The sequence below is a fragment of the Salmo salar genome, chromosome 23 (genome assembly GCF_965601325.2).
Source record: "Salmo salar chromosome 23, fSalSal1, whole genome shotgun sequence".
Lineage (NCBI taxonomy): Eukaryota > Metazoa > Chordata > Actinopteri > Salmoniformes > Salmonidae > Salmo > Salmo salar.
Window position 1 is genome coordinate 46,664,023 of NC_138313.1, and position 13,143 is coordinate 46,677,165.

General features: G+C 43.9%; 1 protein-coding gene across 2 annotated transcripts in view; it reads left to right on the plus strand.

Moving 5' to 3' along the window:
• Positions 1-7,915: 7,915 nt before the first annotated feature.
• kcnc1b (potassium voltage-gated channel, Shaw-related subfamily, member 1b) overlaps positions 7,916-13,143 on the plus strand; it is a 47,644-nt gene continuing 42,416 nt past the window's right edge. The window contains exon 1 of one of the 2 annotated variants that reach the window (XM_014170312.3): positions 7,916-9,638. In XM_014170312.3, the coding sequence (XP_014025787.1) occupies positions 9,057-9,638 (582 nt within the window). In that variant the 5' untranslated portion in view covers positions 7,916-9,056. The remainder of the gene's footprint in view (positions 9,639-13,143) is intronic. The other variant, XM_014170311.3, reaches the window with a different exon arrangement.

Below are 13,143 nucleotides of genomic sequence, written 5' to 3' on the forward strand. Positions count from 1 at the left end.
ATTCCGGTGTCGCAAGGAACTTTATTGACCAGAACCTTGTCTCCTCTCTGAACATCACCTCTTTCCTGCTCTCCTCTCCGTTTCTGGTCCAAGCCCTTGATAAAATCAGCCACTAGGATCCGGAACCATCGCACACATCACCACACCACTCACCGTAGAGTCCATTCATCAGGAAAACATTCCCTTCTTCGTCATTAGTTCACCAGTTCACAAGATCATCCTCAGCCTCCCATGGCTTCAACACCATAACTCCACCATCTCATGGTCGAGGATGAGAATCACGGACTGGTCACTCGAATGCCGGAAGACCTGCTTTCCCGTCCCCTCTTGAGTTGTTGCCCCTGTGGTCTGGTACGTAGATGTGGGCATTCGCCAGGCTCTGGAGAGGGAACCCGCATCCACTACCTGTCATCTTGAGCGTATCTACGTCCCCACAGGGATAAAGGATCGGCTGCTGAACTGGGCACACAAAGCTGTTGTCGCTGGACATCCAGGGATCACCCGTACTATTCAATCTCTCGCTGAAAAGTATTGGAGGCCCACCTTGACACAGGACGTTATTCGCTATGTCAACTCCTGTTCTCTTTGTGCCCAAACTAAATTTCCCCATGCACGCTCCAGCAGGGAAACTCCTATCCCTTCCTGTGCCTCCGTGTCCCTGGTCTCATCTATCCATTGATTTTGTCACTGATCTCCCCTCTGACGGTTTGGTGGTTGTGGATAGATTCTCCAAATCCTGTCGTTTTTATCACTCTCTCTGGTTTCCCTACTGCTCTCCAGGTCGCTGAGGCAGTGTTCCAGCAGGTCTTCCGGCATTATGGCCTTCCGGTGGACATCGTGCCCGACCGTGGCCCCCAATTCACATCACGGTTATGGAAAGCCTTCATGGAGAAGCTCAGGGTCACGGTCAGCCTCACTTCCGGGTATAGGCCTCAGTCTAACGGGTAGGTGGAGAGGATGAACCAGGAGCTGGGGAGGTTCCTGAGTAGCCACTGCCAGGACTGGCAGTGAGAGTGGGCCCGATTCCTTCCCTGGGTGGAGTACGCTCAGAATTTGTTACATTACTCCTCCACTGGGCTGACTCATTTCCAGTGTGTTACCCCCTAACAGCCGGCTCTGACACCGGGCCAGACCGAAGCTCCTGCGGTGGATGAGTGGTTCAGGCACGCAGCTGAAGTACTATTCATGCTATTTTTCAAATGTTACTATGAGGATAAGACAACGTTTTGCAGTTTTAAAATGCATGTCCTGCTACTCTACACATTTTGTCATGAGGCTGAGAAAATGTTGCAGTTTTAAACTGTTCAGGGGAAATCTCACATTTAAAAGTTCATATTCTGTTAACTCATACCCAAATAATGTTGACTTATCCTATATTCGTATTTGTGGCCAAAGCTAACTTGATGAAAACACTTTAAAAAAATAATTAAAAAAAATCAAACTTGGATCTCAAACAGACCGTTTAAAAAATGCTTGCTATTTCCTCACAATAAAATAACAAGGCTACATACAAGGAGTACCAGTACTGAGTCAATGTGCAGGGGTACGGGGTAATTGAGGTAATACAGTATGTACATGTCGGTAGGGGTAAAAGTGACTAGGCAATCAGGAGACATTAATAAACAGACGTAGCAGAGCGTGAGTGTGCATAGAGCCAGTGCAAGAATGTAAAACAATTGTAATAATAATAAAGGGTGTCAATGTAAATTGTCCAAATAGCCATTTTATTAACTGTTCTGCAGTCTTATGGCTTGGGAGTAAAAGCTGTTAAGGAGCCTGTTTCCAGACTTGGTGCATCGGTACCACTTGCTGTGCAGTAGCAGAGAACAGTCTACGACAGGGGTGGGCAATCCTCGAGGGCCTGATTGGTGACACGCTTTTTCTACATCCCTAGCAAAACACAGATGATTAATCAAATTGCATTCTAAACTGAAAATCATGATAAGGTGATTATTGGAGTCAGGTGTGTTAGCTGGGGCTGGGGCAAAACTGTGACACCAATCAAGCCCTCGAGGACTGTAAATGCCCACCCCTGGTCTATGACATGGGTGGCTGGAGTCTTTGACAATTTCTTAAGGCCTTCCTCTGACACCGCCTGGTATAGAGATCCTGGATGGCATGGAGCTCGGCCCCAGTGATGTACAGGGCCGTACGCACTACCCTCTGTAGCGCCTTGAGGTCGGATGCCAAGCAGTTTCCATACCAGGCAGTGACGCAACTAGTCAAGATACTGTCAATAGTGCAGCTGTAGAACCTTTTTGAGGATCTGAGGACCTATGGCCAAATATTTTCAGCCTCTTGAGGGGGAAGAGGCATTGTTGTGCCTTCTTTATGACTGTGTTGGTGTGTTTTGGACCACAATTGATCCTTAGTGATGTGGACACCAAGAAACTTGAAGCTCTCGACTCGCTCCACTTCAGCCCAGTTGAGTGCTCGGCTCTCCATTCCCTATAGTCCACGATCATCTCCTTTGTCTTGATCATGTTGAGGGAGAGGTTGTTGTCCTGGCACCACACGGCCACACGGTCTCTCCTCCCTATAGGCTGTCTCATGGTCGTCGGTGATCAAGCCAACCACTGTCTTGTTGTCGGCAAATTTAATGATGGTGTTGGAGTCATGCGCAGCCACGCAGTCGTGGGTGAACAGAGAATACAGGAGGGGACAAAGTACGCACCTGTGAGGGGCCCCGGTGTTGAGGATCAGCATGGGAGATGTGTTCTTGCATACCCTTACCACCTGGGGGCGGCCCATCAGAAAGTCCAGAACCCAGTTGCAGAGGGAGGTGTTCAATCCCATCACTATAGCCTGAGTACGATGGATGGTTAACCTCACTATAGCCCGAGTACCATGGATGGTTAACCTCACTATAGCCCGAGTACCATGGATGGTTAACCTCACTATAGCCCGAGTACCATGGATGGTTAACCTCACTATAGCCCGAGTATCATGGATGGTTAACCTCACTATAGCCCGAGTACCATGGATGGTTAACCTCACTATAGCCCGAGTACCATGGATGGTTAACCTCACTATAGCCCGAGTACCATGGATGGTTAACCTCACTATAGCCCGAGTACCATGGATGGTTTAACTCACTATAGCCCGAGTACCATGTGTCACTTAAGAACCTGATGGGCATAGAAATACCATATTGTTGGCATCCCAAATGGCACCCTATTCCCTATATAGTGCACTACTCTTGACCAGGGCTGGCACTCTACTCTTGACCAGGGCTGGCAACCTATTCCCTATATAGTGCACTACTCTCCAAAGCCCATAAGGTTCTGGTTAACAGTAGTGCACATTGGGCCCGATTCAGACTTAGGAAATGTACGCCTTTCCTATGCACTTCTCAGTAGTTGGTATTGAGACTTATCTTATGCAGGTGTGTAAATGGCTTTGCAGGTGTGGTTCCTTTGTGCGCACTGAATACATTTAATTAAACCGCTAAAAACCCAGGCCCACCATCAGAACGGAAACAAAATCAGCCTGGCCCACCATCAGAACGGAAACAAAATCAGCCTGGCCCACCATGTATGGACACATTTTCCTGTTTAATGGTTCATCGGAGGCGTAGCAGGATTTCTTCCAAGTGTTCAGGTTAGTGTCCCACTCCTTGAAAGCGGCAGCTCTAGCCTTTAGCTCAGTGCGGATGTTGCCTATAATCCATGGCTTCTGGTTGAGATATTTACGTATCTCAACGTATTACCCGATGCTGCCGTTCTGTTCTGCCACTGCATAGAAAAACCAGCTAGAATATTACCCATGACCTTGTTCAGCCAAGTTTCCGAGAAACACAGGATGTTACAGTTCTTCAGGTCCCGTTGACAGGATAGTCTCGAACGGAACTCGTCCAATGTTTTGTACATTTGCCAATAGTAGAGCGGGTAGAGGCAGTTAATTTACTGGCCGCCATAGTTTCATCATGGTACCCGCACTTTGACCTCTATATCGCCGTCTTTCTCTCTTCCGAATGTCTGGAATTAGGGCTTGGCCCCGGGGGTGAGCAGTATGATTGAAGTAAAAATCTTCCAAATCAAGGATTAATTGGTTGACCTCTAGTCTCAACATCAACAGTGAACAGGTGACCCCTGGGATGCTGGCCTTCTGGGCAGAGTTGCAAAGAAAAAAGTAATATCTCTGTCCAGTGTCTGTGTTCTTTTGCCCATCTTTAATCTTTTATTTTTATAGAAGGCCAGCATCCCGGGGGTCACCTCTTCACTGTTGATGTTGGGATTAGAGGTCGACCGATTAATCGGAATGGCCAATTAATTAGAGCCGATTTCAAGTTTTCATAACTATCGGTAATCTGCATTTTTGGACACCGATTATGGCCGATTACATTGCACTCCACGAGGAGACTGCGTGGCAGGCTGACTACCTGTTATGCGAGTGCAGCAAGGAGCCAAGGTAAGGTTCTAGCTAGCATTAAACTTATCTTATAAAAAACAATCAATCTTAACATAATCACTAGTTAACTACACATGGTTGATGATATTACTAGTTTATCTAGCTTGTCCTGCGTTGCATATAATCGATGCAGTGCCTGTTAATTTATCATTGAATCACAGCCTACTTTGCCAAACGGGTGATTTAACAAGCGCATTCGCGAAAAAATCACTGTCGTTGCACCAATGTGTAACTAACCATAAACATCAATACCTTTCTTAAAATCAATACACAAGTATATATTTTTTTACCTGGATATTTAGTTAATATTGCCTACTAACATTAATTTCTTTTAACTAGGGGAATTGTGTCACTTCTCTTGCGTTTATTGCTCGCAGAGTCAGGGTAGTTTGGGCCGCCTGGCTCGTTGCGAACTAATTTGCCAGAATTTTACATAATTATGACATAACATTGAAGGTTGTGCTATGTAACAGCGATATTTAGACTTATGGATGCCACCCGTTAGATAAAATACGGAACGGTTCCGTATTTCACTGAAAGAATAAACATTTTGTTTTCGAAATGATAGTTTCCAGATTTGACCATATTAATGACCTAAGGCTCGTATTTCTGTGTGTTATTATAATTAAGTCTATGATTTGATAGAGCAGTCTGACTGAGCGGTGGTAGGCAGCAGCAGGCTCGTAAGCATTCATTCAAACAGCACTTTCCTGCATTTGACAGCAGCTCTTCGCTGTGCTTCAAGCATTGTGCTGTTTATGACTTCAAGCCTATCAACTCCCGGGATTAGGCTGGCAATACTAAAGTACCTATTAGAACATCCAATAGTCAAAGGTATATGAAATACAAATGGTATAAAGAAATAGTCCTATAACTACAACCTAAAACTTCTTACTTGGGAATATTGAAGAGTCATGTTAAAAGGAACCACCAGCTTTCATATGTTCTGAGCAAGGAACTTAAACGTTAGCTTTTTTACATGGCACATATTGCACTTTTACTTTCTTTTCCAACACTTTGTTTTTGCATTATTTAAACCAAATTGAACATGTTTCATTATTTATTTGAGACAAAATGGATTTTATTGATGTATTATATTAAGTTAAAATAAGTGTTTATTCAGTATTGTTGTAATTGTCATTATTACAATATATATATAAAAATCGGCCGATTAATCAGTATTGGCTTTTTTGGTCCTCCAATTATCGGTTATCGGCGTTGAAAAATCATAATCGGTCGACCTCTATTTGAGACTGGTGTTTTGCGGGTACTATTTAATGAAGCTGCCAGTTGAGGACTTGTGAGGCGTCTGTTTCTCAAACTAGACACTCTAATGTACTTGTCCTCTTGCTCAGTTGTGCACCGGGGCCTACCACTCCTCTTTCTATTCTGGTTAGAGCCAGTTTGCGCTGTTCTGTGAATGGAGTAGTACACAGCGTTGGACGAGATCTTCAATTTCTTGGCAATCTCTCGAATTGGAATAGCCTTAATTTCTCAGAACAAGAATAGACTGCATTTCAGAAGAAAGTTCTTTGTTTCTGGGCATTTTGAGCCTGTAATAGAACCCACAAATGCTGATGATCCAGATACTCAACTAGTCTAAAGAAGGCCAGTTTTATTGCTTCTTTAATCAGGACAACAGTTTTCAGCTGTGCTAACATAATTGCAAAAGGGTTTTCTAATGATCAATTAGCCTTTTAAAATTCTAAACTTGGATTAGCTAACACAACGTGCCATTGGAACACAGGAGTGATGGTTGCTGATAATGGGCCTCTGTACGCCTATGTAGATATTCCATAAAAAATCTGCCGTTTCCAGCTACAATAGTCATTTACAACATTAACAATGTCTACATTGTATTTCTGATCAATTTGATGTTAATGGACAAAAAAAGTGCTTTTCTTTCAAAAACAAGAACATTTCTAAGTGACCCCAAACTTTGGAATGGTAGTGTATACGTTACAAATTCCAATTTGTTGTGGCTAACATTAGCTAGGCTTAGGGGTTACGGTTAGGGTTAAGGTTAGGGTTAAGGTTAGGGGAAGGGTTAGCTAGCATGCTAAGTAGTTGCAAAGTATCTGAAAAGTAGTAAGTAGTTGTTAAGTAGCTAAAATTGTCCATGATGAGATTCAAACAAGCAACTTTTGGGTTGCTACACATTCGAGTTCGCCTCACCAAGTCCAATGTCATAGTAATACTGAGGAGGCACTGAGACGACTGAGGTAGCCTCATGTTGGTCCCATGTTTCATGAGTTTAATATAAAATCGACTTCACTGGGCAATGCGTTTTGCTGATGTCAACGTTGTGAACAGAGTGCCCCATTGTGGCAGCGGGGATTATGGTATGGGGCAGGCATAAACTTCAGACAATGAACACAATTGCATTTTATCGATGGCAATTTGAACCCAAAGATTCACGTGACGAGATCCTGAGGCCCGTTGTCGTGCCATTCATCCACCCGCCATCACCTCATGTTTCAGCATGATAATGCACGGCCCCATGTCGCAAGGGTCTGTACACAATTCCTGGAGGCTGAAAAGGTCCCAGGTCTTCCATGGCCTGCATACTCACCATACAGGTCACCCATTGAGTATGTTTGGGATACTCTGGATCGATGTGTACGACAGTGTGTTCCAGTTCCCGCTAATATCCAGCAACTTCACACAGTCATTGAAGAGGAGTGGGACCAACATTCCACAGGCCACAATCAACATCCTGATCAACTCTATGTGAAGGAGATGTGTCACGATGCATGAGGCAAATGGTGGTCACACCAGATATTGACTGGTTTTCTGATCCAACGCCCCTACCTCTTTTTTTTTTTTTTTTACGTATCTGTGACCAACAGATGCATATCTGTATTCCCAGTAATGTGAAATCCATAGATTAGGACCTAATGAATGTATATCAATTGACTGATTTTCTTATATGAACTGTAACTCAGTACAATCTTTGAAATGGTTGCATATTGCGTTTGCATTGTTGTTCAGTGTTCACGGGTAATATCACTCTCTGTTGGCAATGGGCATAATGACATCATAACGATTTTATTATAGCCTACCACCATATGGCGGAGAGAGGGAATTGAAATCAGAGGCCGTTGTGGCCTCTGTTCATACAAAATCACATTGTATAAAAAGGGAACACATTTCCATAAATTTTTTGTTTTTATTCTATTTTTTTGGAGCGGGATATTTTGTTAAGCCCTATGAAATGCATCCCCTGTACGAAATGTGCTTTATAAATAAAGTTTGATTTGATTCATATGCATACATGTATTTACTTGTTTGATGTAGAATGGCTGGGGCGTTTAGCCTAATGATGTAAAGGTCATATCCAACAAGCCTTCAAAATAAAACCTATTGACTATGTCAGACTGTCGGTTTGGACAATGGTCCAAAAATACTTAAGGCTACTGTAACAAATAAAGAACTTAAGGATGGGAAAGGGGTGGGGCTGCCTCTCTGGCAAACAAATCAGTGAACGCATGAACTCCATGACTGACAGTTAATTTCATAACAAAACAATGCTCCGTGTCATTTGAGACAAGGTGCAACTAGGGAGGGAGGGAACCAGCTGTCAACAATGATTATTGTTAGCTTATTTTTTCGGTGTTTTTTTTTTAAGGGACATTTCGTGAGTCTCTAGCCTGACAGTCCTACTCCCTCTTCTTCCTCCTCCTCTTCTTCCTCCACGGTGTTTCCAGAACCAACGCTGTTCCGAGTTCGTGACCATTCTAACGAGAATCCTTACCCACCGCGAGCACACAAATAAAGAAAACCTAGGACGTGCGCGTGCCTTCCGTCGTTTTTCTTCATGAGACTTCACACCGGTGAACACAGTTGACTGCTCGCCCTCCTGCAGGCTCTAAGCACGAGGGAATCACAGGCATCGGTCCGTCAAATGCATACATGGAAACAACAATTACCGGCTGAAGAAAAACACAGTCACGCACAGACACCTGCGTGAGAATAGAAGGCGCGGCGCCTGATCTTTACAGCTTGTCGGGTTCGTTCAACGGAAAACTGGATATTTCTGTGTCTTTTTGGGGAGGGGGTAAGCGACAGTAGATACATGAGAGGAAGGGTAGCAGTCTGAATAGCACGGAGGGTGTCTCGGAGATGTCATAAACAGGTTCTACCAGAACCACGACAACAGCAGGAGAGTCATTGTGTTGGATTTGGATAAAAAGGAAGAGAAAAAAAAAACTATTATTATATCATCTTTATCTCTCGGAATTATACCACTACGAGGTGACGTCCATTGTTTATGGGAAGCCATTGACAACAATCATTTTGCAATGATATGTTTTCCCTCCAGTAGGTCTGGTTGGTGATTGATTTCCATGACAGGTTGGAGAACCATTGGAGCATCTGGTATCATCAGCGGGCATATGTGCTAAATTAGGTCTCTACGTGTATTATTTGAGGGTCTGTAGCCTGTAATAGCAGCAGCAGATTTCTTTTGTGCATTGTTCTATTTCCTATAGCATCCTACTCTCTCCCCCCCTCCCCTGGTAATCCCGGGTGTGCATGTGTTGCACTTGCGAGCGTTCTCCCTCCTTCCCTCCTGTTGAGGCGTGCGGTACTCATAGAGTTGTGGTTGTGATGCCGGGAACTTACTGGAGACATGCCTAAGGGACGCAATGGGCTTGAGCGACGAGAAGGATCGCATTGTGATAAACGTGGGAGGTATCAAACATCAGACATATCGCGGTACCCTGCGTACCCTGCCCGGCACCCGTTTATCCTGGCTCGCCGAACCCGACGCGCCTAGCCACTTCGACTGGGATGACAAACATGAGGAATTCTTTTTCGACCGCCACCCGGGTGTTTTCGCCCATATCCTTAATTATTACCGGACAGGTAAACTGCACTGCCCTGCCGATGTCTGCGGACCCCTGTATGAGGAGGAACTGGCCTTCTGGGGCATCGACGAGACGGACGTGGAGCCGTGCTGTTGGATGACCTATAGCCAGCATCGGGAGGCGGAAGAGGCACTTGATAGTTTCGGCGGGGGGGCCCTGCTCGACTTGACTGGTAACGATGATCCAGACCCGGAGATTGCAGCCGACCAGGGGGACGGGGTTGGTGATGAGGCTGATGAGATGACAAGGAGGCTGGCACAGGGGGATTCTCCAGATGCCAAGGCAGGGGGGGTTTGGGGCCGCTGGCAGAAACGCATGTGGGCTCTGTTTGAAGACCCTTACTCCTCTAAATACGCAAGGGTGAGTAGGAAAGAGATTTCTCTAATGTCCATACCTAACCATTTCTATACACGTATATGTTCCTTCTCCAGTTGATGTTAAGCACAATGATGGATATGTTTTTAATTATGAATAAATGAGAGATTGAGATGGAGATTGATAGTGTTTCCAGCCATGTAATGTGGAGAGGGTCTGTGTGAGAGTGACCTTGAGACAGTAGGCTAGTCCACTCCCCAGGGACTCCTCAGGGAGCTCCACAGCAGGAGTCCGTTTTAACAGTGAGGTAGGCAGGAAGAAATATTGACCAATGAATCCTCTGATTTGACAGATGGCATTTAGAACCATGCCAATAACCACTAGTCTAAATTAACCTCCTAGATGACAGCAAACAAAGGAAGCTGTCTGCATCCTATCATGACTCCCATATCCCTTTCACACTACTGAGCTGAGCCAAGCCAAGCTAAGCTGTACTGCATTGGCCTAGTTAAGCATCCACAATGGTTCCTGGAACAGTGCCGTAAAGGACAATGTGAAAAATAAAATATCAAAGACGGCACAGTTGGCCTATGGTTCAGATTGGAACAATAGTGTAAAAAAGAACTACAGGTCTTTGTACCCAGAACCTCTTGGACATGAGACCCCCATGGTGTGTTGATTTAAATGATGCCCGTAAGCAAACAGAGAAAAGCATTTGTCTGATTTTCAATACCGTTATGAGTCCAGCAGGTCTTTGGGCTGAGACCTCCTGGACTATTCTGGTGCCAGATCTGTCTGTGCTGTCTTGCTAAGTGTGACAATGGCCATAGAAATATGCAAGACAGCGCCAACCAGCAGGCTACTCCTGGACATGAGAATAGAATACCTGAGTGGGATGTTGGCAGTTAGTTTGGTTAGAATACCTGGAATGTTTAGTGTTCTATGTACCGGTACGAGAGTGGGTCGGAATTCCACCCATTGCTATTCTAACACACTCTCTCCTGTCTCCTCATACCTTTCCTGTCAGTCTTTCTCTGTCCTAGCTAATAAAGATACAAACAACTAAACAACAAATAAATAAAGGAGTTCAACTGCCTCATTCCTAAAAATGTAGAAAAAGAATACCTGGGAGATTGACAGGTAGGAATACCTGGGAGATTGACAGGTAGGAATACCTTGGAGATTGACAGGTAGGATTACCTTGGAGATTGACAGGTAGGAATACCTGGGAGATTGACAGGTAGGAATACCTTGGAGATTGACAGGTAGGAATACCTGGGAGATTGACAGGTAGGAATACCTGGGAGATTGACAGGTAGGAATACCTTGGAGATTGACAGGTAGGAATACCTGGGAGATTGACAGGTAGGAATACCTGGGAGATTGACAGGTAGGAATACCTGGGAGATTGACAGGTAGGAATACCTTGGAGATTGACAGGTAGGAATACCTTGGAGATTGACAGGTAGTAATACCTGGGAGATTGACAGGTAGGAATACCTGGGAGATTGACAGGTAGGAATACCTTGGAGATTGACAGGTAGGAATACCTTGGAGATTGACAGGTAGGAATACCTTGGAGATTGACAGGTAGGAATACCTGGGAGATTGACAGGTAGGAATACCTGGGAGATTGACAGGTAGGAATACCTTGGAGATTGACAGGTAGGAATACCTTGGAGATTGACAGGTAGGAATACCTTGGAGATTGACAGGTAGGAATACCTTGGGAGATTGACAGGTAGGAATACCTTGGGAGATTGATGGTTTGAGAATACCTTGGGAGATTGATGGTTTGAGAATACCTGGGAGATTGATGGTTTGAGAATACCTGGGAGATTGATGGTTTGAGAATACCTGGGAGATTGATGGTTTGAGAATACCTGGGAGATTGACGGTTTGAGAATACCTGGGACGCTGGTGGTGAGAGAATACCTGGGACGCTGGTGGTGAGAGAATACCTGGGACGCTGGTGGTGAGAGAATACCTGGGACGCTGGTGGTGAGAGAATACCTGGGAGGTTGACGGTTTGAGAATACCTGGGACGCTGGCGGTGAGAGAATACCTGGGACGCTGGCGGTGAGAGAATACCTGGGACGCTGGCGGTGAGAGAATACCTGGGACGCTGGCGGTTTGAGAATACCTGGGAGGTTGACGGTTTGAGGATACCTGGGATATTGTCAGTAGGGTTTGGGTCAGTTCTGAATTGAGTTGTGAATTGCTCTTTAATTCCAATGAAATTATAGAATTTTAATTGGAATTTTAATTGGCCACACCCCACGGGAATCAGAATTTGAATAGAATTTGAGTTAAAGGAAGTAGAATTTGATTCAATGAAATTCAAATAGCTTATTTATTCATCACATCACCATAGTAATGTTTATTTTGATATCATGTACAGGATACCAATACCATGTAGCATAAGGTTAAAATATTTCATTTTTAAATCTTATTCTCTTAAAACAATTTTAAATAATTAAAGTGGGCTGGAAAAATTCCAAGATCATATTGTGGGTTGTCTACAATAATTAATAATTCCCTTAATGTTTTTAAATATCAGAATACGTTTCCCAGAATGCATTAGATCAAATACTGCAGTATGAAAGGGAATCTAACATCTCATGACAAATAAAAATACTGTGTGACATCTTTGAGTTATTATCAAACTAATATTTGAAATGGTATGTGTATTTGTTGCATTAATAAGTGGCGTATCTTTTTGATAAAATATTTGTCAAATGAATGAGACTTTCATGTTTAAGTTGAATTGGTTTGAATTAAATTCTAATTCTTTCAATTAAAATTCTATTAAAATTCTGCTTCCATTGTTTGAATTGAGTTAAATTCTGAATTGACCTCATCCCAGGTTGGCAATATGAGAATAATTGGGATGTTGACAGTTAGTTTGGTTTGAATACCTGGCTGGGTGGATGTTCAAATCAAATGTTATTGGTCACATACACATATTTAGCAGATGTTATTGCAGCTATAGTGAAATGCTTGTGTTCCTAGCTCCAACAGTGCAGTAGTATCTAACAATTCACAACAATACACACAAATCTAAAAGTAAAAGAATGGGATTAAGAAATATATAAATATTAGGACGAGCAATGTCGGAGTGGTGTTGACTAAAATACAGTAGAATAGAATACAGTATATACATATGAGATGAGTAAAGCACTATGTAAACATTATTAAAGTGACTAGTGTTCCATTATTACAGTGACCAATGATTCAATGTCTATGTACATAGAGCAGCAGCTTCTAAGGTGCAGGGTTGAGTAACCGGGTGGAAGCCGGCTAGTGTTTGGCTACTTAACAGTCTGATGGCCTTGAGATAGAAGCTGTTTTTCAGTCTCTCGGTTCCAGCTTTGATGCACCTGTACTGACCTCGCCTTCTGGATGATAGCGGGGTGAACAGGCAGTGGCTCGGGTGGTTGTTGTCATTGATGATCTTTCTGGCCTTCCTGTGACATCGGGTGCTGTAGGTGTCCTGGAGGGAAGGCAATGGGCCCCTGGCAGTGGCGTATTTATGTATAGGTGACATGGG